Raw genomic sequence first — 27990 nt, forward strand, 5'->3', positions numbered from 1 at the left:
TTACACATCTCACCTTTCACATTGATTCCTATTACACTTGGCCATACTCTCCTATCCCTTCAAGAGCTTTCTGACCCGTTAATTCTGGGATCTTTCTTAACTTTTCCTCTACCCTCTTTCCCTTTAACTCCATCCTTGTCCATCCCATTTGACATCCCCCCCCACTATTTAGATGAAAACCACCCGTGTCGTGGTGGCAAACCTGCCTGGCAGAACCCCGCCTGTTGAGGTGCAACCCGTCCCTTTCGTACAATTCACCCTTAACCAAAACAGATCCCAGTGGTCTAAGAATCTAAATCTCTGCCCCCTGCACCAGCTCCTCAGCCACACATTCAGATCCCCTATCTCCCAGTTCCTGCCCTCACCAGCACGAGGAACTGGAAGCAAACCGGAGATAACCACCCTGGAGGTCCTGCTTTTCAGCCTTTTTCCGTTCTCTCTAAAGTCACGCTGCAGAATCTCTTTCCTCTTCTTCCTGACGTCGTTTGTGCCGACATGCACTACCGCTCCCGGCTGCTCACCTTCACCCTTGAGGATGCTCTGCACTTGGTCCGTGACGTCCTGGATCCTGGCACCAGGGAGGCAACACACCATCCTTCAATTCCGCCTGTTGCCGCAGAAACCCCTGTCTGTACCTTTCACCTACTACCACGGCTCTGCCTGACGTCGGTCTCGTCGGCTTTCCCTCAGCGCCACATTTTGCCTCGCAGACTTGTCCGCTGCTCAGACTGGCAGTGCCTTCTGTCCCGACAGCTTCCAAGAGGGTGAACCTGTTTTCAAGAGGTACAACCCCCGGGATCTCTTGTACTCCAAGCTTCCTTCCCTTCCTCATCATCACCCACCTTCTCTCTTCCGGTGCCTTCGGTGTAACAATGTCGCTGTAGGTGTTGTCCAGGAACGTTTCACTTTCTCGGATGATCCTGAGGTCATCCAGTTGCCTCTCCAGTTCTCCAACACGGTCCTTCAGGAGCTTAATCTGGACACACTTTCCACAGTTGCAGCAGCCAGAGGCACCAGCGGTGTCCCTGACCTCCCACATCCTGCAAACATCACACTGACTCAGCTTACCTGTCATTTCCGTACAACGTCTCACCCTTTAGAACTGAGATGAGGAAAAACTTTTTCAGTCAGAGAGTTGTGAATCCGTGGAATTCTCTGCCTCAGAAGGCAGTGGAGGCCAATTCTCTGAATGCATTCAAGAGAGAGAGCCCTTAAGGATAGCGGAGTCAGGAGGTATGGGGAGAAGGCAGGAACGGGGTACTGATTGAGAAAGATCAGCCATGATCACTTTGAATGGCGGTGCTAGCTCGAAGGGCCGAATGGCCTCCTCCTGCACCTATTGTCTATTGTCTCTCCAACATTTGGCATAGTCTTCTCCCTCAGCCTCCTCGCCGAAGACTCGCACGCCAAAGACTCTCACGTTTCTCACAATGCACTTCCCTCGACAAGGCTGCTCCCCTACTTGCAGCCAATACTCGCTCTCGTTGCTTGTGGCTGCTGCTTCTCTCCGACCTTCACAGAAAATCACTAGACTATTTAAAAAAAAAATAGTTAGCTAATATTCGATAGGATAGAAAATCTGCTATCTTTGTTTCACTGCGACTCCAAACCCACAGTCATAAAGTCGACATTTAACTTCTATTATGCTATTAAACCATTCAGATGTAGCAAAATGCTACACTTTAGCTGTTCAAGGAGGCTCATCACCTTCTTGAGGCAACTAGTAATGAGCAATAGACACATGCCTTGCTGACAACGCCCACGTCCCATGAATTAATTTAAAAAGCTGATTGGAAACTGTTGATTTAAAAAGCACCAGGGTCACAGAAGAAAGCAATGCAGTGTGTCCATGGAACGTCAACAAATAAAGTCAACGAGTAGAGTCAATGAGAATAAATGAGAAGGTCAGAGATTCAGTCTCTGCTGAATTAGTTGAGAAATTAAATTAAAATCTTCTAACATATCTTTCCTAGAACAAAACAAGCATCCGATGCAAACAGAGAGGCTTACCAACCAAGGAGAGGTAATAAATCTTTATCATGTTGTGTTTCCATGAGATTTCAATCTTTTGTTTTAACTAGTTTCAGTTTGACAATCTTAGGCATTTATCCATTATTTGTTAATGTTAAATATGTTAGATGATCATTCCAACTGCAAGGTAACTGATGGCTTGATTTTATTCTGAAACTATGTTCCCTACCAAGTTCTAGTTTCCCCCAAGAGGTGGGAAATATATCTGTCCTTAAGCACCCTTGAAATTTCTCAACTAAGAATCCACAATCTCATTTATGAACAAGGGGATCAAAATTTATTCCAACTGTGCCCTGATTTAAATGTAACTTGTGAAACACTGATGAAGTCATACTGATGAAGCCCGAAGAAGGGTTCCGAACAGAAACATTGTCCCTCACAGTTGCTGCCTGATCCACTGAGTTTCTCCAGCACTTTGTTTTTGCTTACGATTCCAGCATCAGTAGTTTCTTGCGCCTCAAGTATAAATGGTCGTGAACTATTAAATAGCCATAGAAGGAGGTGGCGGCTCCATGAATATCCCCATCCCCAGTGGTGGCACAGCTTGGCATGAGTGCCAAAGATGAGTCTGACGCATCTGCAACCAGAACCGGCAAGTGTTTGATCCATCTCAGCTTTTCCTTCTCTTTTCTGGTCTCTGGCTAATTTATTTCACTCTGTGTGATGTCAAGAAACATTTAACAGTAATGGTAATAGGGTGATAAAGCATTCTTCCTATGATGTAAAGACCTGGAGAATTATTTGTGGCCAAGCATTTTCGCTGTTGTTACCATATTGTCACTTAGCGGACAAATGCGGAAAATTGCCCAGGTATATCCTGTTCACAAAGAGCAGGACAAAACCATCCACTGTCAATCAATAGCAAAGTGACAGAAGCTGTAATCAACAGTAACAAGAAGATACTCTTACCAATACTCTTCTCATCAGTTCTCAGTTTGGATTTTGCAAGGACCACTCACTCATCCACAGACCTCAATGTTATGGTAACTGGTGTCATGGTAACAGATTATGTGATGGCTGTTGCTGCTTTGAAGAAGCATTATGTGGTTCAAACAAATGCTACATTTCTATGACATGGGTTTTGGCAGACGACACAGAGAGAGGAGAAAAGCATTGCTCTGTTTGACACAAGATTGCATCGTTTCTGAGGGCCGCAACTCTAGCGCTGAATTGCAGAAACAAATCAGGGTTCAGGTTGAACAAAGTTGCAAATCAAATGGCTTAAGTCGGAAGTTGCTGGAGATAGGTGACACACTAACAATAGTGGAAACACTGACGGTATAAGAAAATAACTGCAGATGCTGGTACAAATCGATTTATTCACAAAATGCTGGAGTAACTCAGCAGGTCAGGCAGCATCTCGGGAGAGAAGGAATGGGTGACGTTTCGGGTCGAGACCCTTCTTCAGACAGAAGGGTCTCGACCCGAAACGTCACCCATTCCTTCTCTCCCGAGATGCTGCCTGACCTGCTGAGTTACTCCAGCATTTTGTGAATAAGTGGAAACACTGACAATTGCCTGTTCATTTGAAGCTGTGGAAACCCAGTTCCAGACTATGGGATTGGATGAATGAAGCCAGAAGGCACTAGGGGTACTTGTACAGAAGCATGTGGGACAATTGAGAGTCATAGAGTAGACAAGCAGGTCATTGACGGAAGTAGAAAGAAGATACTCCCAGACAGAAAATGAGGCTTTGGCTTTGGTGTGGCCATGAACACTTTCATGCATACCTGTATGGCATTGAGTTTGAGTTGTGGATAGATCACAAACCGCTGGAGACAATCTACTCCCCTCGATCCAAACCGTGTGACCGGATTGAAAGATGGATGCTTAGAAAGTTCCCTTCAAATCAAAGATCACCATGTAGCCCAGGGTCAAATGTTTGGAACTCCCTACTCAAGGTATTATGGCTGTCACTTCACCAGAAGGCTGGCAGCAGTTCACCTGGCTCAACATGACCTTTTCCAGGCAATTGCAGATGGGCAGCATATATTGGCCTTGCTGAAAGTACACAAATCCTATGAGCCCATATATATTGGTCCTGATGCAAAATCGCAGTCCAAATTCTCGACCATGCCTTTGCCTCTTCAAATGCTGCTGGGCCCACTGAGTTCTCCATCAGTTTGTTTTTTACAGCGGCTTATTGGCCACTTTATAATGCATTTTTTCTGTGGAGGTTCTGAAATCCCAATGAAATGTTTGCTATAATGATTGAAAATTGCCTTGTTATCTTTCTATGTTTGTTTCTGTGCAGGGCTTTTGTTAACGGAAGAACCTAAAAAGTGTTATTTATTGCGGGAACTCACTGCAGAGAGAGCAACTATTGAAAAGGGAATGCTGGATGTCGATCGCCTTATTCTCAAACTCTTCACATCTGGGGTTTTGGACTTCATCTCTTTGAATCACATCACTAGAAATCCAGTCAGGAATGACCGGACTCGAGTTCTGCTGGATCACTTTTTACAGATTAACAACAATGGAATTTTAAGACAGTTTGTTTCCCACATGCGGGACTCAGTGATTCTAAATGCAGAAGCACTAAACTGGGCAGAGTACATGCAAGGATGCAGTGAGTATCTTTTCCATTTGTTTAATTTTACTTGAAATTATCAGGTTTTTTTTCTTTAAATGACCTTCAATTTCGAAGATTCATCCTGGGATTAGATTCCTTTCACCTTAATTAAACCAGGTGCCTTTTTGGATGAACAGGCATTACTGTATGGCTGCAGAAGAAAATCTAGCTGTTCCATTTGCTTCCATTTAGAGGTGGTTCAGCCAGAGGAATGTGCACACCCAGCCAGTGCAATGTATGTATGTAGTCTGATCTTATCTCATGCTGTGATTTTCAGTAGGTTAACTCCAAATAGTAAATGAACTTGCTCCTCACCAACACAAAAGCAGGAGAGACTCAGATGTCAATGAGATGACCTAAAGTGTCGTGGCTAATTGGCACATTGTGAAAGTAACAGGGGCTGCACTTCCAAAATAAATAATTGATGGGAAAATACTTTGGAACATCATGAAGATATGAAAAGTGGCAATCAAATGTAAATTATTTTATAATTGCCTTTCGGGAAAGCACTGCACAGTAGTTGCCTGAAATATTATCCTAATGGTGCAGATGTGACCTTCTTTGCTGTGTTGTATAAAGCCATGAAATATGCATCGCAGTGTTTGTCCTAGATAAAAGGCCATATTTTCTTCTCCTTGGTGCACACTTCCTTGAAGGAAAGATGTGTTTCTCGTCAGGTGTGAATTACAGACTCTCTGCCAGTTTGCCGTTTTGTTTTTTCAGGCGTGGGGAAGTCAACATTTGATGTAGATTTTAATTACAAGGTTGTTTGGTCACTTCGTTGAACTTTCTTTATTCATTAGATTTTAGGAATACTTTGGGGGGAGTGGAAACCTAACTCATTGTAAGAATGCAGCACCAGGAGAGCTTTAAGGTGCCATGAAATCATAGCGCCATAGGTTAAGGGTACTTTGACATTAGTTCCTACCGGTAAGTTTTGAGCATTCACAGTGACCATGACTTGTACTGCTACTGGATATGGGGGAGAAACAAGGGTTGTGTCGCACACGTACATGAGAGACGTGCTCTCCAAAATGGGCATTGAGGAGGGAATCAGGAATTGGATCCAACTGCTCTATCTGTAGTGCAGTCCAAATCAATGGGTGGGAATCAGACAGCTTCCCTGTCAGGTCTGGAGTCAGGCAGGGTTGCCCTTTCTCCCCTGTCTTCTTCGTCTGTTGTATTGAACCCTTTGCCGAGTCCATCAGGAAGGACGTGAGCATAAGAGGAGTGACATTGCCAGGCAGTGGGGGCACTCAGGTCAAAACCTTCCTGTACTTGGACGATGTCGCCGTCTTCTGCTCGGATCCAGGATCGGCCCGCAGATTAGTTAGCATCTGCGACCAGTTTGAGTCGGTCACGGGAGCCAGGGTGAACCGCAGGAAGAGTAAGGCCATGCTCTTTGGCAACTGGCCTGACCGATCTTCCATCCCCTTCACCTTCAAGCCGGACCTTGAAGGTGCTGGGGATCTGGTTTGGGGGGGCTGAAGCGCGTGACAAAAATTGGCTGGAGCCAATAGCCAGGGTGGGGAAGAAACTGGAGCACTGAAACTGGCTCCCTCGCCATCACAGGGGAAAATCTGGTCATCAGGTATGAGGTGCTCTTGGGGCTGCTGTTTGACGCTTGTGGCCTGACTCTCCCTCCTACGCCAGGGATCAACTGGGGGTCGAGGATGGACCGGGTGCAACGGGCCACAATGCACAAGTCGGCAGACAACAGGGGTACAAGCGTGCCCAACGTCGCCCTCATCCTGATGGCCACCTTCGTGTGTGGCTGCATCAGGCGGAGCGTAGAGCCAAGGCACGTGGGCCTTGCTGAGGTTCTACCTGTCCCCGGTGTTGCGAAGGATGGGCCTGGCGCAGATACCACGCAATGTGCCAGTCAGCTGGACATTGCCGCACCATCTGTCGTTCGTGGAAAGGTTCTTCCGGACCAACACCTTTGACCAAGTCCATCGGGCAGTGGTCAGCACGGAACGTCCTGCAGGCACTTCAGGGGAATGACTCCATGGATCCTGTGGCGTGGTTCCCAGAGCAGACCGCCCAGCTTGTCTGGCGAAATGCCTCATCGCCAGAACTCACCAACAAGCACCAAGACCTGGCTTGGCTGGCGGTGAGGTTCCCCTCCCAATCAGATCCTTCGTGCACTGCTGGAACCTCACTACCAGCGCACTCTGCCCTCGGGACGACTGCTATGGAGAGGAGATGGTTGCCCACCTCTTCGCAGAGTGTGGATTTGCAAAGAGAGTCTGGAGAGGTTTGCAAGGGTCCCTGGCACGATTTATTCCAAACAGCTCTGTCACAGAGGACTCTGTGATTTACGGACTGTTCCCAGGGACACATTCAGAGACTGACAGCGAGTGCTGCTGGAAGGTCATCAACTCGGTGAAAGACGCTCTTTGCTCTGCCCGAGCTTTATTGACCTCCCAGCGGAGCGAGCTGTCCGTTGAGGAATGTTGCCGACTGGCCCGCTGCAGACTGCAGGAATACGTGCTGAGGGATGCACTGAAGCTTGGTGCAGCCAACGCCAAGGCCCTGTGGGGGAGGACCACAGTCTAAGGTCCTTCTGCTGCTGGACATGGGGGGCAGGGTGTGGTGGAGACGCCCCTCAAAATAAGGGAAGGGATTCCATGCCAGTGGGCCACATGAGTGGAAAAGCGTGGGAGGTAATTTTATGTAATTGGTGTATTGAATGTATGTATAGCCTCCGAGAATGTCGGATGGAGTTTTGGAAGGAACATGTTTTGTATATATTTATTTCTTGAATAAAGTATTTTTTGATAATTAAAAGGAAAAAAAAGAGAAAAAAAAAGAAACCAGGGTTGTGTTGAAATCAGCTGCTGTTTATTCACTTCTGCATAATACATAAGCTAGAGAACATTTGCTTAATCTTTTAAGCAAGTTAATTGCTTCTTCTACAATGATGCGCTACTTTGAAATACATATGCAAATAATATTTTATATCCTTGTTAAATCTCTTTGGTGGATGCAAATAATACTGGTCCAGATATGTTTCTGGGGTAAATGGCAGATGTTGGGTGAATACCTTGTTGTGCTAAATAGACAATAGACAATAGACAATAGGTGCAGGAGTAGGCCATTCAGCCCTTCGAGCCAGCACCGCCATTCAATGCGATCATGGCTGATCACTCTCAATCAGTACCCCGTTCCTGCCTTCTCCCCATACCCCCTCACTCCGCTATCCTTAAGAGCTCTATCCAGCTCTCTCTTGAAAGCATCCAACGAACTGGCCTCCACTGCCTTCTGAGGCAGAGAATTCCACACCTTCACCACCCTCTGACTGAAAAAGTTCTTCCTCATCTCCGTTCTAAATGCCCTACCCCTTATTCTCAAACTGTGGCCCCTTGTTCTGGACTCCCCCAACATTGGGAACATGTTATCTGCCTCTAATGTGTCCAATCCCCTAATTATCTTATATGTTTCAATAAGATCCCCCCTCATCCTTCTAAATTCCAGTGTATACAAGCCCAATCGCTCCAGCCTTTCAACATACGACAGTCCCGCCATTCCGGGAATTAACCTAGTGAACCTACGCTGCACGCCCTCCATAGCAAGAATATCCTTCCTCAAATTTGGAGACCAAAACTGCACACAGTACTCCAGGTGCGGTCTCACCAGGGCCCGGTACAACTGTAGAAGGACCTCTTTGCTCCTATACTCAACTCCTCTTGTTACGAAGGCCAACATTCCATTGGCTTTCTTCACTGCCTGCTGAACCTGCATGCTTCCTTTCATTGACTGATGCACTAGGACACCCAGATCTCGTTGAACTCCCCCTCCTCCTAACTTGACACCATTCAGATAATAATCTGCCTTTCTATTCTTACTTCCAAAGTGAATAACCTCACACTTACCTACATTAAACTGCATCTGCCATGTATCCGCCCACTCACACAACCTGTCCAAGTCACCCTGCAGCGTTATTGCATCTTCCTCACAATTCACACTACCCCCCAACTTAGTATCATCTGCAAATTTGCTAATGGTACTTTTAATCCCTTCGTCTAAGTCATTAATGTATATCGTAAATAGCTGGGGTCCCAGCACCGAACCTTGCGGTACCCCACTGGTCACTGCCTGCCATTCCGAAAGGGACCCATTTATCCCCACTCTTTGCTTTCTGTCTGTCAACCAATTTTCTATCCATGTCAGTACCCTACCCCCAATACCATGTGCCCTAATTTTGCCCACTAATCTCCTATGTGGGACCTTGTCGAAGGCTTTCTGAAAGTCGAGGTACACCACATCCACTGACTCTCCCTTGTCAATTTTCCTAGTTACATCCTCAAAAAATTCCAGTAGATTTGTCAAGCATGATTTCCCCTTCGTAAATCCATGCTGACTCGGAATGATCCCGTTACTGCTATCCAAATGCTCAGCAATTTCGTCTTTTATAATTGACTCCAGCATCTTCCCCACCACTGATGTCAGACTAACTGGTCTATAATTACCCGTTTTCTCTCTCCCTCCTTTCTTAAAAAGTGGGATAACATTTGCTATCCTCCAATCCACAGGAACTGATCCTGAATCTATAGAACATTGAAAAATGATCTCCAATGCTTCCACTATTTCTAGAGCCACCTCCTTAAGTACTCTGGGATGCAGACCATCAGGCCCTGGGGATTTATCAGCCTTCAGTCCCATCAGTCTACCCAAAACCATTTCCTGCCTAATGTGGATTTCCTTCAGTTCCTCCATCACCCTAGGTTCTCCGGCCCCTAGAACATTTGGGAGATTGTGTGTATCTTCCTCAGTGAAGACAGATCCAAAGTAACGGTTTAACTCGTCTGCCATTTCTTTGTTCCCCATAATAAATTCCCCTGCTTCTGTCTTCAAGGGACCCACATTTGCCTTGACTATTTTTTTCCTCTTCACGTACCTAAAAAAACTTTTGCTATCCTCCTTTATATTATTGGCTAGTTTACCCTCGTACCTCATCTTTTCTCCCCGTATTGCCTTTTTAGTTAACTTTTGTTGCTCTTTAAAAGAGTCCCAATCCTCTGTCTTCCCACTCTTCTTTGCTATGTTATACTTCCTCTCCTTAATTTTTATGCTGTCCCTGACTTCCCTCGTCAGCCACAGGTGTCTCTTACTCCCCTTAGAGCCTTTCCACCTCTTTGGAATAAATTGATCCTGCAACCTCTGCATTATTCCCAGGAATACCTGCCATTGCTGTTCTACCGTCTTCCCTGCTAGGGCCTCCTTCCAATCAATTTTGGCCAGCTCCCGCCTCATGCCTCTGTAATCCCCTTTGCTATACTGTAATACCGACACTTCCGATTTTCCCTTCTGCCTTTCCATTTGCAGAGTAAAACTTATCATGTTGTGATCACTGCCTCCTAATGGCTCTTTTACCTCTAGTCCCCTTATCAGATCAGGATCATTACACAACACTAAATCCAGAATTGCCTTCTCCCTGGTAGGCTCCAGTACAAGCTGTTCTAAGAATCCATCTCGAAGGCACTCTACAAACTCTCTTTCCTGGGGTCCATTTCCAACCTGATTTTCCCAGTCTACCTGCATGTTGAAATCTCCCATAACCACCGTAGCATTACATTTTTGACACGCCAATTTTATCTCCTGATTCAACTTGCACCCTATGTCGAGGCTACTGTTTGGGGGCCTATAGATAACTCCCATTAGGGTCTTTTTACCCTTACAATTTCTCATTTCTATCCATACTGATTCAACATCTCCTGATTCTATGTCACCCCTTGCAAGGGAATGAATATCATTCCTTACCATCAGAGCAACCCCACCCCCTCTGCCCACCTGTCTGTCTTTTCTATACGTTCTAAACATCGGGTTCTGTAAATTGGCTGCTCAATTTATATAATAACTTATTTCAATAATTATGTGACCCTTGGCTTTATGTTGTGTAGGTGACAGCTGCTGCATGTTCTTCATTAAGAAATATGCCGATGTTTTTAAATACGTATTGGAGGAATACGGTGTGAAGACCTTTGCTGAATACTTCCTGAAATCAGGAATGCTGATTGAATCGGAGAGCAAGGATTTATGCAAGTACAGCTATAAAGAAGGAGCCGAGCGTTTTATACACATTCTCTTCACCAAGAAGACCATTCTGTGTGTAGCAGACATGTGGTTTACATTAGTGGAACATCAGCATGATATTCCTTACCTAGGACCATACATCAACAGCTTCCTGAAAGCATTTGATGAACAAAGTAATTGAATTGTTTTTTATCTAATTATAGAGAAGTTTGAATTTCCTTTGGTTGCAAAATATATTGTGATAATTTGAGTCATGTATATTGCCAAAACATTATGACTACTGACAGGCGAAGTGAATAACATTGATTATTTTGTTACAATGGCACCTGTCAAGGGGTGGGATATATTAGGCAGCAAGTGAACAGTCAGTTCTTGAAGTTGATGTGTTGGATGCAGGAGAAATGGGCAGGAGTAAAGACCTGAGCGACTATGACAAGGGCCAAATTGTTATGGCCAGACGACAGAGTCAGAGCATCTCTGAAAACGGCAAGGCTTGTGGGGTACTCCCGGTCAGCAGTGGTGAGTATCTACTGACAGTGGTCCGAGGAGGGTGTTGGGCGCCCAAGGCTCATCAATGCGCGAGGGCAACGAAGGCTATCCCGTCTGGTCCGAACCGACAGAAGGTCTACTGTGGCACAAGTCACAGGAAATTTAAATGGTGGTCACAACACACAGTGTATTGCACCCTGCTGTGTATGGGGCTGCACATGGAGGACCAACAGCATATTAGGCAGGTGGTCATAATGTTTTGGCTCATCAGGTCATAATATTTTGGCTGATCGATGTATATATATCCTTTAATTTATTACTCCTATATATAACTGCTGTGCTATCTTAAATTTAAAAGAAAGTTGTTACATTAGGTATATGCAATGGACATTATTTGGGCACTAAGTCTCACCTTTGTAATGGCATTTCAGGTGGATTATGGTCACCATTCTACTCTTTTGCTTTTGAGCTGGAAGAGTTTAAAATATGGTCTGGCAAACATAGTATCCTGTTGCAAACAGACTCGCTGCAAATAGTTTTCTATTATCAAGCTCGTTAAAGAAAGCATAAGTATATTTGACCTATAATTTTATTTTTTTCATATAGCTGGGCCTTTCTGTCCACAATTTGATCCTCAATTGCCAGTCAAACCTCTATTAAAAAAGAGGTGCTACGTTAATCTATATCGCCTTCTTCATTTAATACATGTTGAAGGCACAGAGATAGTTCGGAAAATTTTTGAAGCCCACGTCTCAGCAGAAGAATTGGAAGAAGAAATTACAAAGAATAAAGTTCTGATCAAGAATCGTTTGGAGGGACCAGATTTTTGCAACTTCAAAAAGAAATGGATCAATATTATTTATTCAGCAGACAGATCAAAAACGCAACATTTTTCGTTGCCTCTTTTTCAATTTCTTGCTGTGTTTATGAAAAAGTTTCCCCGTCCCAAAAAGGGCTGGACTGGCAGGCTTGCAAGATCTGACACTTCTCCCGGAGCTTATCTGCGACGTATTTGTGAGATGCGAGAGCATCTTTTGAAAGACATCTTGCACAAAGAACTGACCTATGAAAAATTTGACAGAATGTGGAATGAAGCTGCAGAGATACTTGGTCAGCTTGGTGTTGATGAAAAGAGATTGCAAGAACTTCGGATGCAGCCAATGAGCATCGTGTTTATTGAAAGGAGATACATGGAGAAGTACTTCAATAAACCACTGTCTGAACTTTTGGAAAACCTTATTGTTAAACACCACAGAGGTAAATTTTGTTCATTTATATATTAAACACCAACCAACTAAAATTAGAAACTGCTGGGACCACTCAGCAGGTTAGGCACCATCAATGGGAGATAGACACAAAATGCTGGAATAACTCGGCGGGACAGGCAGCATCTCTGGAGAGAAGGAATGGGTGACGTTTTGGGTCGAGACCCTTCTTGAGAGTCATTTTGGGTCAAACACTATCAGAATAGAAATGTGAGAAGACACCTGTATTTAAGTTGGAATGAGAGAGAATGGTGGAGAAAACAAAATGATTGTCTGGTTGGATGCCATTCAAAGTTATCAAGTTAATAACTACTTTAAAAACTGTCATAGGCTGACAGAAAAGTCACATCTGTAGAGAAAGGGGAAAGAAGAGATTACGTGAAATTGGTTGAACTTAATAAGATTGTAATGAATAGCAAACTTCCTGACTAATTACTTGCTTCAAACTTAAATTTTCTTGCAACATTAGCATGGATTTAAAGCTTAATTCTTGCTCAAACAGACCTAAATACGTGTAGCCTTTGACGTTGTGTGTGATATTGTCTTTCTGTTTCTTTAGGTATTGATTCGGTTTGTGCTTGTTCATTGGCAAAGGATCCGATTGCAGGTAGGCCTTGCCGTGGTCATGTGTGCTTTTTTGGAGAAATGGTTAACTCATCTATATACTAAAACTCTTGTTCGTTTATTTGTTTGTTCCTGAACTACAGCCAAAACGGTACACGATAGCGTGACAATATTAGGCCCACCTTACTCACCGTCGTTCCTTTGGTGCTAATGGAAGATGTTTCATTGAAATCAGTGTTATATTTTTTAAGTTATTCACATTTTAAAGTTTAAATCTATTTCCTAGGGAGGGAGTTTGGGGGGGAGGGAGGGGGGGCTGAGGGGAATGGCGTGGGGGGGAGGGGAAGGGAGGGATGGGGAGAAGGGGGGTGGAGTTTGGGGGGGGGGGGAGAGTGGAGGAAAGTGGAGGGGGAATGGGGGAGGAGAGGGTGCTGCACCAATGCAGGAGAGGTTTGGGTCCACTTGGTCTAGTTCTCACTAATCCTCAGCTGTGCATAATGTATATTGGATCAATCTGATTATACAGATTTTAGATGAATTTTTTCCAGTCAGTGATTTTGGCAGTAGTGTAAAATGAGATATGGGAGATATTTCATCTCCACACTGATTGTTTAATGACTTTTCACAAAATCAAGAGAATGGAAAATCCCCATAATTAAAAAGGTTTATATTGAGCTACATAATTATAGTTTTTTTTCAATAAATCACACTCAGAACTGATGATCAGACCAAGACAAAAAACTACTGGCACTTTCATCTGTGACTTAAGCCACTCAAAATGTTATTTGTTCAAGCACAAATTTATTGTAATATGTATGAATACGGTGAGGTACAGGTACAATGAAAAATCACATCACAGGCACAGAGACTCGGACAAATTTCCTTACCTAGAAAAAAGAGAATGTTAAGCTTTCATTTAAAATGGTGGAAGGGAATATCATTGCTCTCTTTAAAGGTAAAGTAAATCAGCACATATGAGAGAAAACAATAGGAGGGTATGTTCATAGCTTGAGATAAAGTGGGGTGGGAAGAGACCCGTTTAGTTGAATCTCAGTTATGGAGGGTACAGGATAGAAAATAGGTGCAGGAGTAGGCCATTCAGCCCTTCGATCATTGGCTGCATCCGAAGTTCTTGCAACCTCCTTTCATCATTCAATATGATTATGTCTGATCATCCAAAAGCAGTACCCCGTTCCTGCTTTCTCCCCATATCCCTGGATTCCATTAGCCCTAAGAGCTCTATTTAACTCACTCTTGAAAACATCCAGTGAATTGGCCTCCACTGCCTTCTGTGGCAGCGAATTCCACAGATTCACAACTCTGGGTGAAAAACTTTTTCCTCATTACAGTCCTAAATGGCCTACCGCTTATTCTTAAACTGTGACCCCTGGTTTTTGACTAATGCCTCAATTTCCCTCGTCAGCCAAGCTTCCTTACGTTTGCCTGCTTTACCCTTCACTCTCACGGGGATGTACATATCCTGAGCTTTCGTTAGCATGCTTTTAAAAACAACCCATTTGGCCAATGTTCCTTTCCCCTCAAATAACCTGCTCCAGTCAACTTGAGCGAGACTTTCTCTCATACTCTCAAAGTTGGCCTTCCTCCAGATGAGCATTTTAACACGTGGACCCACTCCGTCCCTATCCATAACTATCTTAAACCTAATCAAACTGGTCACTGGTCCCAAAAAGCTCCTCCACAAACACTTCATTAACTTGCCCTTCCCAATTTCCCAATACTAGATCCAACGTTGCCCTCATGTGTGAGGGCCTCTACATACTGCTTAAGAAAACTCTACTGAACACTTTTGAGGAATTGCACTCCATTTAAACCCTTCACACTATGATTTTCCCAGTCTATATTGGGAAAGTTAAAATCCCCTACTACAACAATCTTATTTGACCTGCAGCTGTCTACAATCTCCTGGCATATTTGTTCTTCTAATTCCCGTTGACTATTCGGGTGTCTGTAGTACACCCCGAACAAGGTGACCATCCCTTTCTTGTTCCTCGGCTCCACACATATAGCCTAACTAGACAACCCATCTGTAATATCACCTATAATCACTGCCGTGACATCCTCCTTAACCAATAATGCAACCCCCCCTCCTCTTTTTCCCTCACCCCGGTCTCTCCTGAAGCTCCTGTACCCAGGAACATTGAGCTACCAGTCCTGCCCCTCTCTTAACCAGGTTTCAGTCATGTCTACAACGTCCCAGTCGCTCGTACCTATCCATGCCCTAAGCTCACCTGCCTTACCCGACAGGCCCCATGCATTAAAATACGTGCAGTTTTTAACCAACCCTCCTTCCTCTCTCTCTGCCTTTCACCTGCCTATTCTGTCCACTAACTTTTCCCACACCACTCTCCATACCAACTTCTAGCCTCTCGCATGCCTCTGTCCTGTACGAGATCCCACTCCCCTACCAATCTAGTTTAAGCCCTCCCGTGCAGCATTAGCAAACCTGCCCCCTAGGATGTTGGTCCCCCTCCAGTTAAGGTGCAACCCGTCCCTTATGTATAGGTCATCCCTGCCCTAGAAGAGATCGCAATGATCCAGAAATCTAAATACCTGTCCCCTGCACCAACTCCTCAGCCACATATTCATGTTCCCTATCTTCCTGTTCTTACCTTCACTAGCATGAGGTACTGGAAGCAATCCTGTGATCACTACCCTGGAGGTCTTGCTTTTCTGTCTTTTACCCAATTCCGTAAACTCATGTTGCAGAACCTTCTTCCTATTCCTACCTATATTGTTTGTGCCAACATGCACAACAACCTCCGGCTGCTCCCCCTCACCCTTGAGGATTCCGTTCAGCCGCTCCGAGACATCCTGGATCCTGGCACCAGGGAGGCAACACACCATCCTGGAGTCTCACCTGCTGCCGCAGAATCTCCTGTCCGCACCTCTGACTAATTTGAGGAAGGACGTCCTTGCTATTGAGGCAGTGCAGCTTAGGTTCACAAGGTTAATCCCTGGGATGGAGGGACTGTCATATGAGGAAAGATTGGAAAGACTAGGCTTGTATTCACTGGAGTTTAGCAGGATGAGAGGGGATCTTATAGAGACTTATAAAATTATAAAAGGACTAGACAAGCTAGATGCAGGAAAAATGTTCCTAATGCTGGGGGAGTCCAGAACCAGGGGCCACAGTCTTAGAATAAAGGGGAGGCCATTTAAAACTGAGGTGAGAAGAAACTTTTTCACCCAGAGTTGTGAACTTATCTGCGGGTGTGAACTTATTCAGTGGGAAAAATCACGAATGACAAATGAGACTCAGAGTTGAGTGAAACCTATTCACTTCTCTGCTGCCAATAGCCTCCTTCTGCATTGCAATATGTCACAAGTTTAAATATCGGACACATGCAGAACCGAATCAAGTGTAGTCTCCTCGCTGAAGACTTGAGCCAAAGCCTCGCACTTTACCTCCCAAGGCACTTCACTTCAACAAGGCTGCTCCCCAAGAGCAAGCCCTACTTTTGTTTGCTGATCAATTAACTAATTTACTAATTAACTAACTTACCAATTAACTAATTTAGATTTCCGCACTCGCTCCTTCAACTGCCGCTTCTCTACCGACCTTGATCAATTGAATTCATTAGATCCATGAAAGAACAGATCGATAGATCACTACATCAAAGTGTTGGGTTTTGTATTTCCTGTATTCACAGTCAAGGAGTCATATATATTTACTTGTAGTTCCAGCTAAAGTTGATGCAAGTTAGCAATCCAGATTTATCAGACAGAATGCCTTTTATTGAAATTGTAATATACTTAAAAATAATTAATCCTCTGTACTTTAGGACAAAAGCTTGAAGCTAAAGTGACCGTTACTAAAGAAGAGCAGAAAGGAAAAGATACCTCAGAGGATGAATTTGCAGTGCCTGCTGCAGTATGTTGGTGACTTTTTGAATCTAAGATAGAATTGCACACATTTTGGTATCTCTTTATCGCTGCTAGAGGCATGCATTGGATGCTATTGTAAACACATTCAGGACTATTTGCAAGCAAGCAATCACATAACAGTGTACAGAATTTAGGGCTTTGAAGCAAGCTACTCTGATGTTTGATCGTCAGTAGTCATCGTCTACATCGTCAGTATTCTTTACTTTTTGTTGATCGTCAAACAAAGTAGTATTTTTCCTTCCTGTCTGGTCCGACAATTCTTGTTCAATGCAATTGTTGTTGAGACGGTGGTGTTGAGTTACCTTCTTGAATTGACACATGCTATCTCTTGAAGTTGGGAAGTCATGGCGCTGTTGTGTAAGACATTGGTGAGGCCGCATTTAGAGTATTGTGTTCTGTTTTGGTCACCGTGTGGAATGGGATGGAGTACTTTATTGTCCCATGTGACAAGGCACAGTGAAATTCTTTGCTTGCATACCCAAGGTATGCAAATAGTCGCCATATAAACGGCGCTGACAAAGTTACAAAGTACCCCGCGCCGTCCACCTTTGTTCTCCCCTCCCCCTCCCCCGTTCATGGTGGTTCTCCCGTACCGTCAACTGCGGGTCGACCCGCGAGACCCCATCGACCCGTGAGGCTCCACCGCTGCCGCGAGGCTCCATCAGCTCAAGTAGGCCTTGCCATCGACTTCTCTGTGGCCTCCTGGGAGGCGTCTTCCGCCATGGCCTCCTATTTATGTGAAAGGAAAGATGGTGACAAGCTGGAAATGGTGCAGAGAGAATTTACGAGGTCGTTGCCCGGACTCTGACAACGTTAGAAGGCCTGAGTTACAGGGAGAAGCTGAGCCAGCAATGACTCAATTCCTTGGAGCACAGGAGGATGAGGGGTGATCTTCTAAAGGTGTACATAATCTTGAGAGGAATAGATCGGGAAGACGCACAGAGTCTCTTGCCCAGACTAGGGGAATTGAGAACCAGAGGACATAGGTTTAAGGTGAGGGGGGAAAGATTTCATAGGAACCCGAGGGGTAACTGTTTCACACAAAAGGTCATGGGGGCATGTAACAAGCTGCCGGAGGAGGTACTTGAGGCAGATACTATTGAAACATTTAAGAAACATTTAGACAGGTATGTGGATAGGACAGGTTTAGAAGGGTGAAAAGCAGGCACATGGGACTAGTGTAGATGGGACGTTGGCCCGGGTGGAGACGTTGGGCCAAATGGCCTATTTCCACGCTGTAAGACTCAATTACTATAAGTCAAATCAGTGCAGGACCTTCACAGTGAATGGCAGGGCTCTGGGGAGCGTTGTAGACCAGAGGGTTTTAGGAGTGCAGGTACATAGTTCCTTGAAAGTGGTGTCACAGGTATTTAGGGTGGTCAAGAAGGCTTTTGGCATATTGGTTTTCATAGGTCAACGTATTGAGTATGGAAGTTGGGAGGTTATGTTACAGATGTACAAGACATTGTTGAGGCCTTATTTGGAGTATTGTGTTCATTGTTGGTCACCCTGTTATTGGAAAGATGTTGTTAAACTGGAAAGGGTGCAGAGAAGATTTATGAGGATGTTGCCAGCACTTGAGGGCCTGGGCAATAGGGAGAGGTTGAGCAAGCTAGGACTTTATACCTTGGAGTGCATGAGTATGAGGGATGATCTTAAAGTTGTGTGTAAGATTATGAGGTGATTAGATTGGGTAAATGCACAGAATCATTTACCCAGAATAAGGGAATCAAGAACTAGAGGACATGGACTTAAGGTGAGAGGGGAAATATTTAATAGGAACCTGAGGGGCAACCTTTTTACACAAAGGGTGGTAGGTGTATGGAACGAGCGACCAACAGAAGTAGTTGAGGCAGGTACTATCACAACGTGTAAATTACAGTTGGACATGGACATGGATAGGTTCAGTGGAATATGAGCCAAACGCAGGCAGGTGAGACCAGTGTAGATGGGCCATGTTGGTTGACATGGGAAGTTGTGCCGAAGGGCCTGTTTCCACACTATGACTGACATTTATTTTTACAAAGTTTATTGTTGATCTGTGTGTGGAAAAGGTTTAACCTAGTAATTCTAGTAGCATGAAGCATAAACGTTCAATTATTTTTACTTAATGTAGCCATTTTCATACAGTTTCAGAACAGTATTAGTCCAAATCTGTCAAAATAGAATATGTCCATAATTAAGAGAGTGCCCTGAAAGATTTGGAATGAATACTTGATATTTATTTTGCATTTACAGTTTTTCAAAAAAGAATTCTGTCATTGAGTACTTTCCATTTTACATTGGAAGGTTGAGATGACCTGGCCATAACATCGGTCCAGGAAGAGATGGCAGTTCCAGTTTTATCTGTGTCCTTGCTCACATCTTCTGGCAACCAAGCCAAGATGTTTTTCTAAAAGTAATCGTGGAACTTGGATTAAAATCGGTTGCTTAATTCAAGCCAAACCAGGGCACGGTGTGTTGTAGAGCATAGGTCTTTGAAAGTAGTGTCACAGGTAGATAGAGTAGTGAAGAAGGCTTTCGGTACATGGGCCTTTGTCAGTTAAGGTATTGAGTATAGAAGATGGGATGTTACATTATAGTTATACGAGAGATTGGTGAGGCCGCATTTGAAGTATTTTGTTCAGTTTTGGTCACCTTGCTATAGGAAAGATGTTAAGCAGGAAAGGGAACAGAGAAGATTTACGAGGATGTTGCCAGGATTCACGGGTCTGAGTTGTAGTGCAAGGTTGGACTGGCTAGGACACTATTCCTTGGAGCACAGGAGGATGAGGGGTGATCTTTCAGTGGTCATAAAATCATGATGGTATTAGACAGGATGAATGCGCAGTCTTTTAACCAGAGTTGGGGAATTAAGAACCAGAGGAAATAGAGTTAAGGTGAGAAGGGAATGATTTAATAGGAACCTGAGGAGCAACCTTTACACACGCAAGGTGAAATGGACTGCCAGAGGAGGTTGTTGAGGCAGGTTCCATAACAATATTTAAAGAAAATTTGAACAGGTACATAGATAGGAAAGGATTAGAGGGATATAGTCCAAATGTGGGCAGGTGGGGGTCGTATATTTGGGCATCATGGTTGGCATGGGTAAGTTGGGCCAAAGGACTTGTTTCTGTGCTGTATGATTCCACGACTTGATCTTATAGAGGTGTGCAAAATCACGAGAGGAATAGATTGGATAATCTCTTGTCCAGAGTAGGGGAATCGAGAACCGGAAGTCATAGGTTTAAGGTGAGGGGGAAAGATTTAATAGGAACCTGAGGGGTAACTTTTTCACACAAAGGGTGGTGGATGTATGGAACAAGCTGCCGGAGGAGGTAGTTAAGGCTGGGACTAACGCAATGTTTAAGAGGTATTTAGACAGGTACATGGATAGGACTCGTTTAGAGGGATATGGGCAAAATGCAGGCAGGTGGAACTAATGTAAATGGGACATGTTGGTCGGTGTGGGCAAGTTGGGCCGATGGGCCTGATTCCATTCTTGCTGACTTTGACTATGACTTTATTTCTGCAAGTCTATAAATACGTTCCTTTGAAATGTGACACCTTATAGTAATGCATAAAGTTTAAAATAAAATAATCCACTGTCATTTCTCTGCTCATAGGCTACTGGAGACTCGAGATCAAGGAAAAGGCGAAAAAAGGCAAGAGGGAAAAAGGTACAATATTGCAATGTTGTGAAGTCTACTTTAAATTTAGTGCTCTTCCTGAACAATCATCAGTTACTGAAGTAGTTGTTGCTTGATTGTAATGAAAATCACGATAGCTTCAATAGTTTTTGACAGATGCAGACCTGCAGTCAGGTATTGCAGGAATACAAATCATTTCCAATGCAGCACAGCATCTATATACTAAAACTCGTTTGTTTGTTTGTTCCTGAACTACAGCCAAAACGGTACACTATAGCGCGACAATTTTAGGCCCACCTTGCTCACCGTCGTCCCTTTGGTGCTAATGGAAGAAGTTTCATTGAAATCGGTTATATTTTTGAAGTTATTCACATTTTAAAGTTTAAATCTATCTCCAAGTGAGGGAGGGGAGAGGGAGGGGGGAGGGGAGAGGGAGGGGGGAGAGGAGAGGGTGCTGCACCAATGCAGGAGAGGTTTGGGTCCACTTGGTCTAGTTGACATTAAAATGCAGCACCAGTGCCAAAATATAAAGGAGTCAGTATAACTGCTTTTGAAAACGATGCACAGACATAGTTATCTTAGACTCCACTGGAGATTGATATCAACGCTGAGGAAATAGCCTCTATTATTTCAACTACAGTGGGAAAATAATGCTGTTTTCTAGGTCTCATACCGTTGCCTGCCATCCAGGCAAGTCAGTGGCTGCACACAGCACTCACAGTAAATAAATGTGTGTTTCTCAGTTGAAATTCAGTCAGTCAAGATACCAAATAACATTTCAAAAAATCATATAGCAAATTAGCTTCAGATTTTGGCTGTGAATATTTCATGTGAATAAACTTGAGGACTTTTTTGTTAGTACAGTCCCTTACCATAAATGAAAATTACGTTAACCTGCTCGCATCTGACTAATTTGAATCCCTGACTTTAAATAAAAATACAAAAAATATTTTGCAGATTTGGCTGATCAAATTGAAGTTGCAAGAAATATATCTTGTGATTCAGTGGTAATTTATTCTAACGATGTGTGATAATTTAATTACCAATCTCATAATATACTGCCAGTTGTAGGGTAAATTGTTAATTAATTCACACATTTTGCATTTTTTTGAGTTTAGCAGTAATTCACATCTCCAGAACGAAGGGAAATAACTTGAAATCATTGACCAGTAATGTAAATCATACATTCCCTTTTTGGGAGATTCCCAGATCTTGTTGGATGTAGCATTTAACTATATTGTCTGGACTGTTGAATAATGGAAACTTATTGCAGCATTGCCATTTAGGGTCTTTACAATATGTGGTGTTCTCTTCAAAAAAAATAGTGTCTAGAATTAAAGCTTCCAAACATTAAATCTCAATCAATGTTAATAGGGGTGTTTTGAGTGCTCATTGCATGCACTTATCAAACCTCTGTGAAATATGACTCCAATCTCCGACTGTTCATTCATCATTAAGAAAACCTCTTTGTGTATTAACTTTGTCTATCTCTCAGAGTTTAAAGTGCAGCCATTAACATGATTACTATGTGAATGCAGGGTAAAAAGTCAGAGGCTGGTCCCCAGGCACCACTGCAGGATGCTGGTGTGCTCCAAGAATTAAAAAGGTACAAATCTCTCATTGTATCTCTGAGCATAAAATATTTCCCCTTTTTTTTTTGTGAGACGTTAATAAACAGATTATCGTACACTTCAGACAGATGATTATAATTTATTTTAATTTATTGAACGTTTTGAATCCTTGCTGTAATAACCCTTGACATACTGCTATTTTGTAGATTCCACTGGCCGAGAAATTCAATTATGTGACACATTGATTGAATTGTAGTGTAGAATCACCAAGAGTACCTATTTCCATCATCTTAACATCGTTCAGCTCCACTGACACATCCTTTACTTTGAAATTGTTTTATTCTTCCAACTCTGGCCTCGTTTGTATGCTTCATAATTGACAGGCATGATTGTCAGTTCTTATCTTCATTACCTGTGGGATTTTGTGATGTTGGAGGCACTATTGAAGTGGATATACATGGAGAAGGATGGAATTATTAGTCATTGTTGAAGGTTTAGATCATTTACTGTCAACCCCAGAAAGTTATGTGTGTGTCTGAAGTTGGATGGCAATTGAAATTGTTTACCTGAAGTGATTTTATAAAATAGATTTGCATGGGATGAGCTGCCACCTGGTGAAAGATGGGATAGATATTTTCATGTGTGGATTTATTGAAACCTTCAGCAGCTGAGATGAGGAGGAAATTTATCATATTAATGGGAATGCAGACTTGTTACCCTGTGTGGTACTAATTTTACAAATTGTATTGTATATCAGCTGATTCTATATAATGTTCCAGAACTTTCCATATCCAATTCTACTTTGGAACTGAAGTGCTTGTGATTAGATGTGTGATTGAGATCCATATTATTTCTTCCTTCTCACAGCTGCTTGTGAGAGATAACTGTAGATATAGGTAGGATAAGATATACGAAATGTGAGCAAGAAACCATACAATCTCTTAAACCCAGCCAGACATTCATTAATATTATGACTGCTGCTCTACCTCAAATTCACTTTGGTAACTTATAATCAAAACTCTTAATTGGACTGAATACTTGACTGTTCATCGCCCTCTGAAGAATTACAATGATTCACAACATTGAGCCTCCATATATGGATATGCTTTCTTTTCTGGGGTGTTCTGACAACTGCATCCATATCACAGTGCTGATGATCCCCTAATTATCTGAGCTTTATTGATGATAAAGTGGCTACATCCAATTATTGAATTTAAGCTGCTTTTGTCAAATTCGATGAGAAGCTTCAGTTTTGAAATTGTGTTATTTCCTTGAAATCAACACTAAATAAGAAATGAAAGGATGAAACCATGTTGCCACCCACATCTGTCCCACATTTAGCCTGACTAGGTTGCCTTGAGGCCTCTCAGCATCCAAATCACAATTCAGATGCCCACACCTCTTGACATTTTCACCAATTTAGATACATTACAGTAGATTCCCCGGTCTAGATTGTCAAATAGGTGTAGTTCACTGGGAATCTAGCACTGAACTCCACTGTACCAGAGAAGAGTGTTCCCCTACCTTGTTGGTGTAAAATCTTATGTTTCTTCATTTCACTTAATTTCTCTTCTTTTCTGACAGCTTTAATTTATCTCTAGCTATGGGCTAGTTTCTCTTTCGGGCCAAAAAACCTTGTTAAAGGTCTCCAAGGTCCAGTAATCCACCCAATGAAGCAAAGGTTCGCCCACAGGAATTACAAGACTTGAGAGTGAACCCTTGCAACTGTAGTTGGATCAAGGTGTCAAAATGTTGCTATGTTTGAATGAAGGATTAAGCTTCAGAAGAGATTTGGAACTGGTATATGGTTTCCGATGAATTCATGATGAAATTTCAAGTTTGGGGGAAAACATAATAATTGTACAGTATAGAAAGAGTCCCTTCCGCATACCAAGTTTGCGCTTGGTACCCATTTACACCATCCCACACTAATTCACTTTAAATCTCCCTACATTTCCATCCACTTCCCTGCTGATTCTACCACTGGCCTGCATACCAGGACAATTTACAGTGGCCATTTAACCAAGAAACCGTGCCATCTCTTAAACCTAGCCAGTCATTCACTCAGATTATGACTACTGTTCTACCCCCTCTATTTCACTCGATTCCTTCTCCCCCTTCCCTGCAGCAAGGCCCTTGGGACTGCATTCCTTGATGCAGCATTTACCACTGAGGATTTTACAACTGTTATCGCAAAGCAAACCTACCTCTGATCCCCTTTCCACCTCTTTTTGACCAAACAGTGTTGCAATATCCCATTGTTGTACACCATCAAAATGTCTGTAGTAATGCCTTTCATCAAAAGTATTTAATAAATCCAACAGCGATTACATTTGTTGCGGTCCAATGAAATGCCTGGCAGCAAACTGTCTAATAAGGAAACAAATGCTAGCCACTTGTTTCAGGTGGAGCACATCATTCGGATCTGGGAAACCAGTGTCTAAAACTTGCATACAAATTAAATATATAAACAGATTTTTAAAAATCTGACTGTGTAAGTATGATAGAAAGAAACAAAGACCACAGCTCCCTGAATCTTGTGCTTTATTTTTTAAAGATGATTTAATTGTAAAGGTAGTTGTATTATCATTTAAATTTGTAAAAGGATTTACTGTCACCGCCTTATTTTACACCATTGGTTTGGAATTCTGAATTGTCTTCAATGAAACACAATGTAAAAACTGAATAGCTCTGACAATAAAATGTCAAAAAAACTTACACTGTACTTATTCTTTTACGCATAATCACAACATGCCAACTGTATCAGTGAGACTTTGTTAATAATTAAATTATTATGTTGGAAAGCAATCAAGGTCATCTGTCATCACTAATACTTTCTGTTCCGTGTATTTTTGCAGTGCGCCATCTGAGAACAGTGAAATTCCAAAGGATCAGACTCAAGGAATCGCACAGATAACCACAGAAACAGGTAAAGTTGAGCTGACTTTTTGTTTAGTTTAGTCTAGAGACACAGCATGGAAACAGGCCCTTCGGCCCACCGGGTCCACACTGACCAGCGATCCCCACACATTGACACTATCCTACACACACTAGGAACAATTTTTATTTATACCAAGCCAATTAACTTACAAACCTGTACGTCTTTGGAACATGGGAGGAAACCGAAGATCTTGGAGAAAACCCACGCGGTCACAGGGAGAACGTACAAACTTCATACAGACAGCATCCGTAGTCGGGATCGAACCGGGTCTGGTGCTACAGGCACTGTAAGGCAGCAACTCTATCGCTGCGCCACTGTGCCCCCCAAATGACTGTTATTCATGTGAGTGGAAAATGTATGACAATCATTGCTACTAAAATCTTTTCATTTAGTTTTCAATGATTCAAACCTGACAAAGTAGACAACGGGTAGGAAGGAACGGCAGGTGCTGGTTTAAACCGAAGATAGACACAAAATGTTGGAGTAACTCAGCGGGACAGGCAGCATCTCTGGAGAGAAGGAATGGGTGACTTTTCGGGTCGAGACCCTTCTTCAGACTGAAAGTCACGAGAAAGGGAAACGAGAGATATGTAGAGACGACAATGATGTAGAGAAATATAGAACAAATGAGAGCTGGAAGAATCACAGAGGGGGAACAGCGAGAGAGGGTGTTGCAGAACTCTCGTCGGAGAAAGGAGAACTTCATCAAAGTAACTACTAACACTTCCCTCCACCCAGAGGAGCTGGTCCTAACCCTTAACATCTTCTCCTTCGACTCCTCCCATTTTCTCCAAGTCCAAGGTGTAGCTATGGACACTTGCATGGGCCCCAGCTATGTCTGCCTCTTTGTAGGATACTTTGAACAATCCCTGTTCCAGGCGTACACTGGCCCTATCCCCGAACTTTATTTCCGTTACATTGATGACTGCATCGGTGCTACCTCCTGCACCCATGCAGAACTCAAGGAATTCATTAACCACCACCAATTACTCAAGGAATTCATTAACCACCACCAATTTGCAACCTGCACTCAAATTCACTTGGACCATCTCCGACACCTCCCTCCCCTCTCCTGATCTCACCGTATCCATCACAGGAGATAGACTATCGACTGACGTCTATTACAAACTCACTGACTCCCACAGGTATCTCGACTACATTTCTTCCTTTCCTGCAAAAACTCTATCCCCTATTCCTAATTCCTCCGTCTACGCTGTATTTGCACCTAAGATGAAATGTTCGATACCAGGAAAGATGTCCACATTCTTTGGAGAACGGGGATTCCCCTCTTCCATCATTGATGAGGCCCTCACACGGTGTCTCCTTGGTACCTTCCCCTGCAACCGCAGGAGATGCAACACCTGTCCCTGTACCTCCTCCCCCGACTGTGTCCAGGGACTCTGACTGTCCTTTCAGGTTAGGCAGAGGTTCACTTGCACCTCCCCCAATCTCATCTACTATCTCTGTTGTTCAAGTTGTGGACTCTTATACATCAATGAGACCAAACGTAGACTGGCCGATTGTTTCGCTGAACACCTTCGCTCAGTCTGCCTGGACCTACCTGATCTCCCAGTTGCTAAACACTTTAATTCCTCTTCCCATTCCCACACAGACCTTTCTGTCTTAGGCCTCCTCCATTGTCGGAGTGAGGCTTAATGCAAATTGGAGGAACAGCATCTCATATGTTGCTTGGGCAGCAGAGAACCCAGTGGTATGAATATTGATTTCTCTAACTTTGTCACCCCTGCATTCCCACTCTCTCCATCCCTACCCAAGTCACACCAGCTTTCGTTCTCACCTAGCTACAGCTATCAATGGCCTGTTCCATTTATCATTGTTACTTTTTTGCATATCTTTCATTCATTTGTTCTATATCTCTCTACATCATCGTCTATATCTCTCGTTTCCCTTTCCCATGACTTTCCGTCTGACCAGTGTCTTATAAAGCCTCAGCATTACATCTCTTTTTATATTCTAGTCCTCTCGAAATAAATGCATTGCATTTGCCTTCCTTATTTACCAATTTGACTTGCAAATTAACATTTTGGGAATCATGTACCAGCACTCCCAAGTCCCTTTGCACTTTCAATTTCTGATTACTCTCCACATTTAGAAAATAGTCTATACTGTAGCGTGTTGATAAAGGCAAGGAGCCAGGTATTTTGGGAAGGTATATTTATTGGTTCGTGGGTCTCAGACGGGTCTAGTCTGCCGGAATGGCTTGGCGCCCAAACCTTGTCCTTTTATACCTGAGTCCAGGACCGCCTCCCGGGACTGGTCCATTCCCGTGCCGAGGGGTCGGTAGTAGTATGGCCCGACCCTTGGGAGCCGCCACAGTACCCCCCCCCAGATCCGGAGGCACGAAACGCACTGGTGGTCGCACAACCCGACCGGACCGCGTACGGTAATCGGTTGACAGAGGGGCCGGCGGAGGCACAGTTGGAGAGACAGGCGGTGGGACCCGCAAAGGGGGGCGACCTCGTGGCCGAGGCTGGGCCACCCGTACCGGTTGGTCGATGTCTAAGTGGGCCGGCTTCAGGCGGTCAATCGACACGGCCTCCGGCCGGCCCCCCATGTCCAAAACAAAGGTTGTCTGCCCGTGCTCCAGCACCCGGTACGGGCCTTCATACGGCCTCTGGAGTGGCGCCTGGTGGGCGTCACGGCGCAGGAACACAAAGGCGCAGTCCTGGAGGGCCGATGGCACGTAAGGGCGGAATGTCCCATGGCGGGACGTCGGCACGGGTGCGAGCTTGCCAACTCGCTCTCGGAGGCGATGTAGGGTGGATGAGGGCGGTTCCTCTCGCCCCGGCAACGAGGGCACGAACTCCCCGGGCACCGTGAGCGGAGACCCGTAGACGAGCTCCGCTGAGGATGAAGCCAGGTCTTCCTTGGGGGCAGTCCGGATGCCCAGCAAAACCCATGGTAGCTCGTCCATCCAGTCGGGGCCGGCGAGTCGCGCCTTCAGCGCTGCCTTCAGCTGCCGGTG

At 43.9% G+C, this 27990-nt stretch overlaps 1 protein-coding gene across 1 annotated transcript in view; it reads left to right on the forward strand.

Annotated features, from left to right (window-relative positions):
• The window catches only part of LOC144598696 (E3 ubiquitin-protein ligase DZIP3-like), a 74686-nt gene that overhangs the window by 15895 nt on the left and 30801 nt on the right, over nucleotides 1-27990 (forward strand). The window contains exons 4-12 of the mRNA XM_078408998.1: nucleotides 1974-2023; nucleotides 4286-4600; nucleotides 10507-10812; nucleotides 11735-12385; nucleotides 12953-13000; nucleotides 16761-16849; nucleotides 20469-20522; nucleotides 22031-22098; nucleotides 24922-24992. Of these exons, the coding sequence (XP_078265124.1) occupies nucleotides 1974-2023; nucleotides 4286-4600; nucleotides 10507-10812; nucleotides 11735-12385; nucleotides 12953-13000; nucleotides 16761-16849; nucleotides 20469-20522; nucleotides 22031-22098; nucleotides 24922-24992 (1652 nt within the window). The remainder of the gene's footprint in view (nucleotides 1-1973; nucleotides 2024-4285; nucleotides 4601-10506; nucleotides 10813-11734; nucleotides 12386-12952; nucleotides 13001-16760; nucleotides 16850-20468; nucleotides 20523-22030; nucleotides 22099-24921; nucleotides 24993-27990) is intronic.

This window comes from Rhinoraja longicauda, chromosome 12 (assembly GCF_053455715.1).
Source record: "Rhinoraja longicauda isolate Sanriku21f chromosome 12, sRhiLon1.1, whole genome shotgun sequence".
Lineage (NCBI taxonomy): Eukaryota > Metazoa > Chordata > Chondrichthyes > Rajiformes > Arhynchobatidae > Rhinoraja > Rhinoraja longicauda.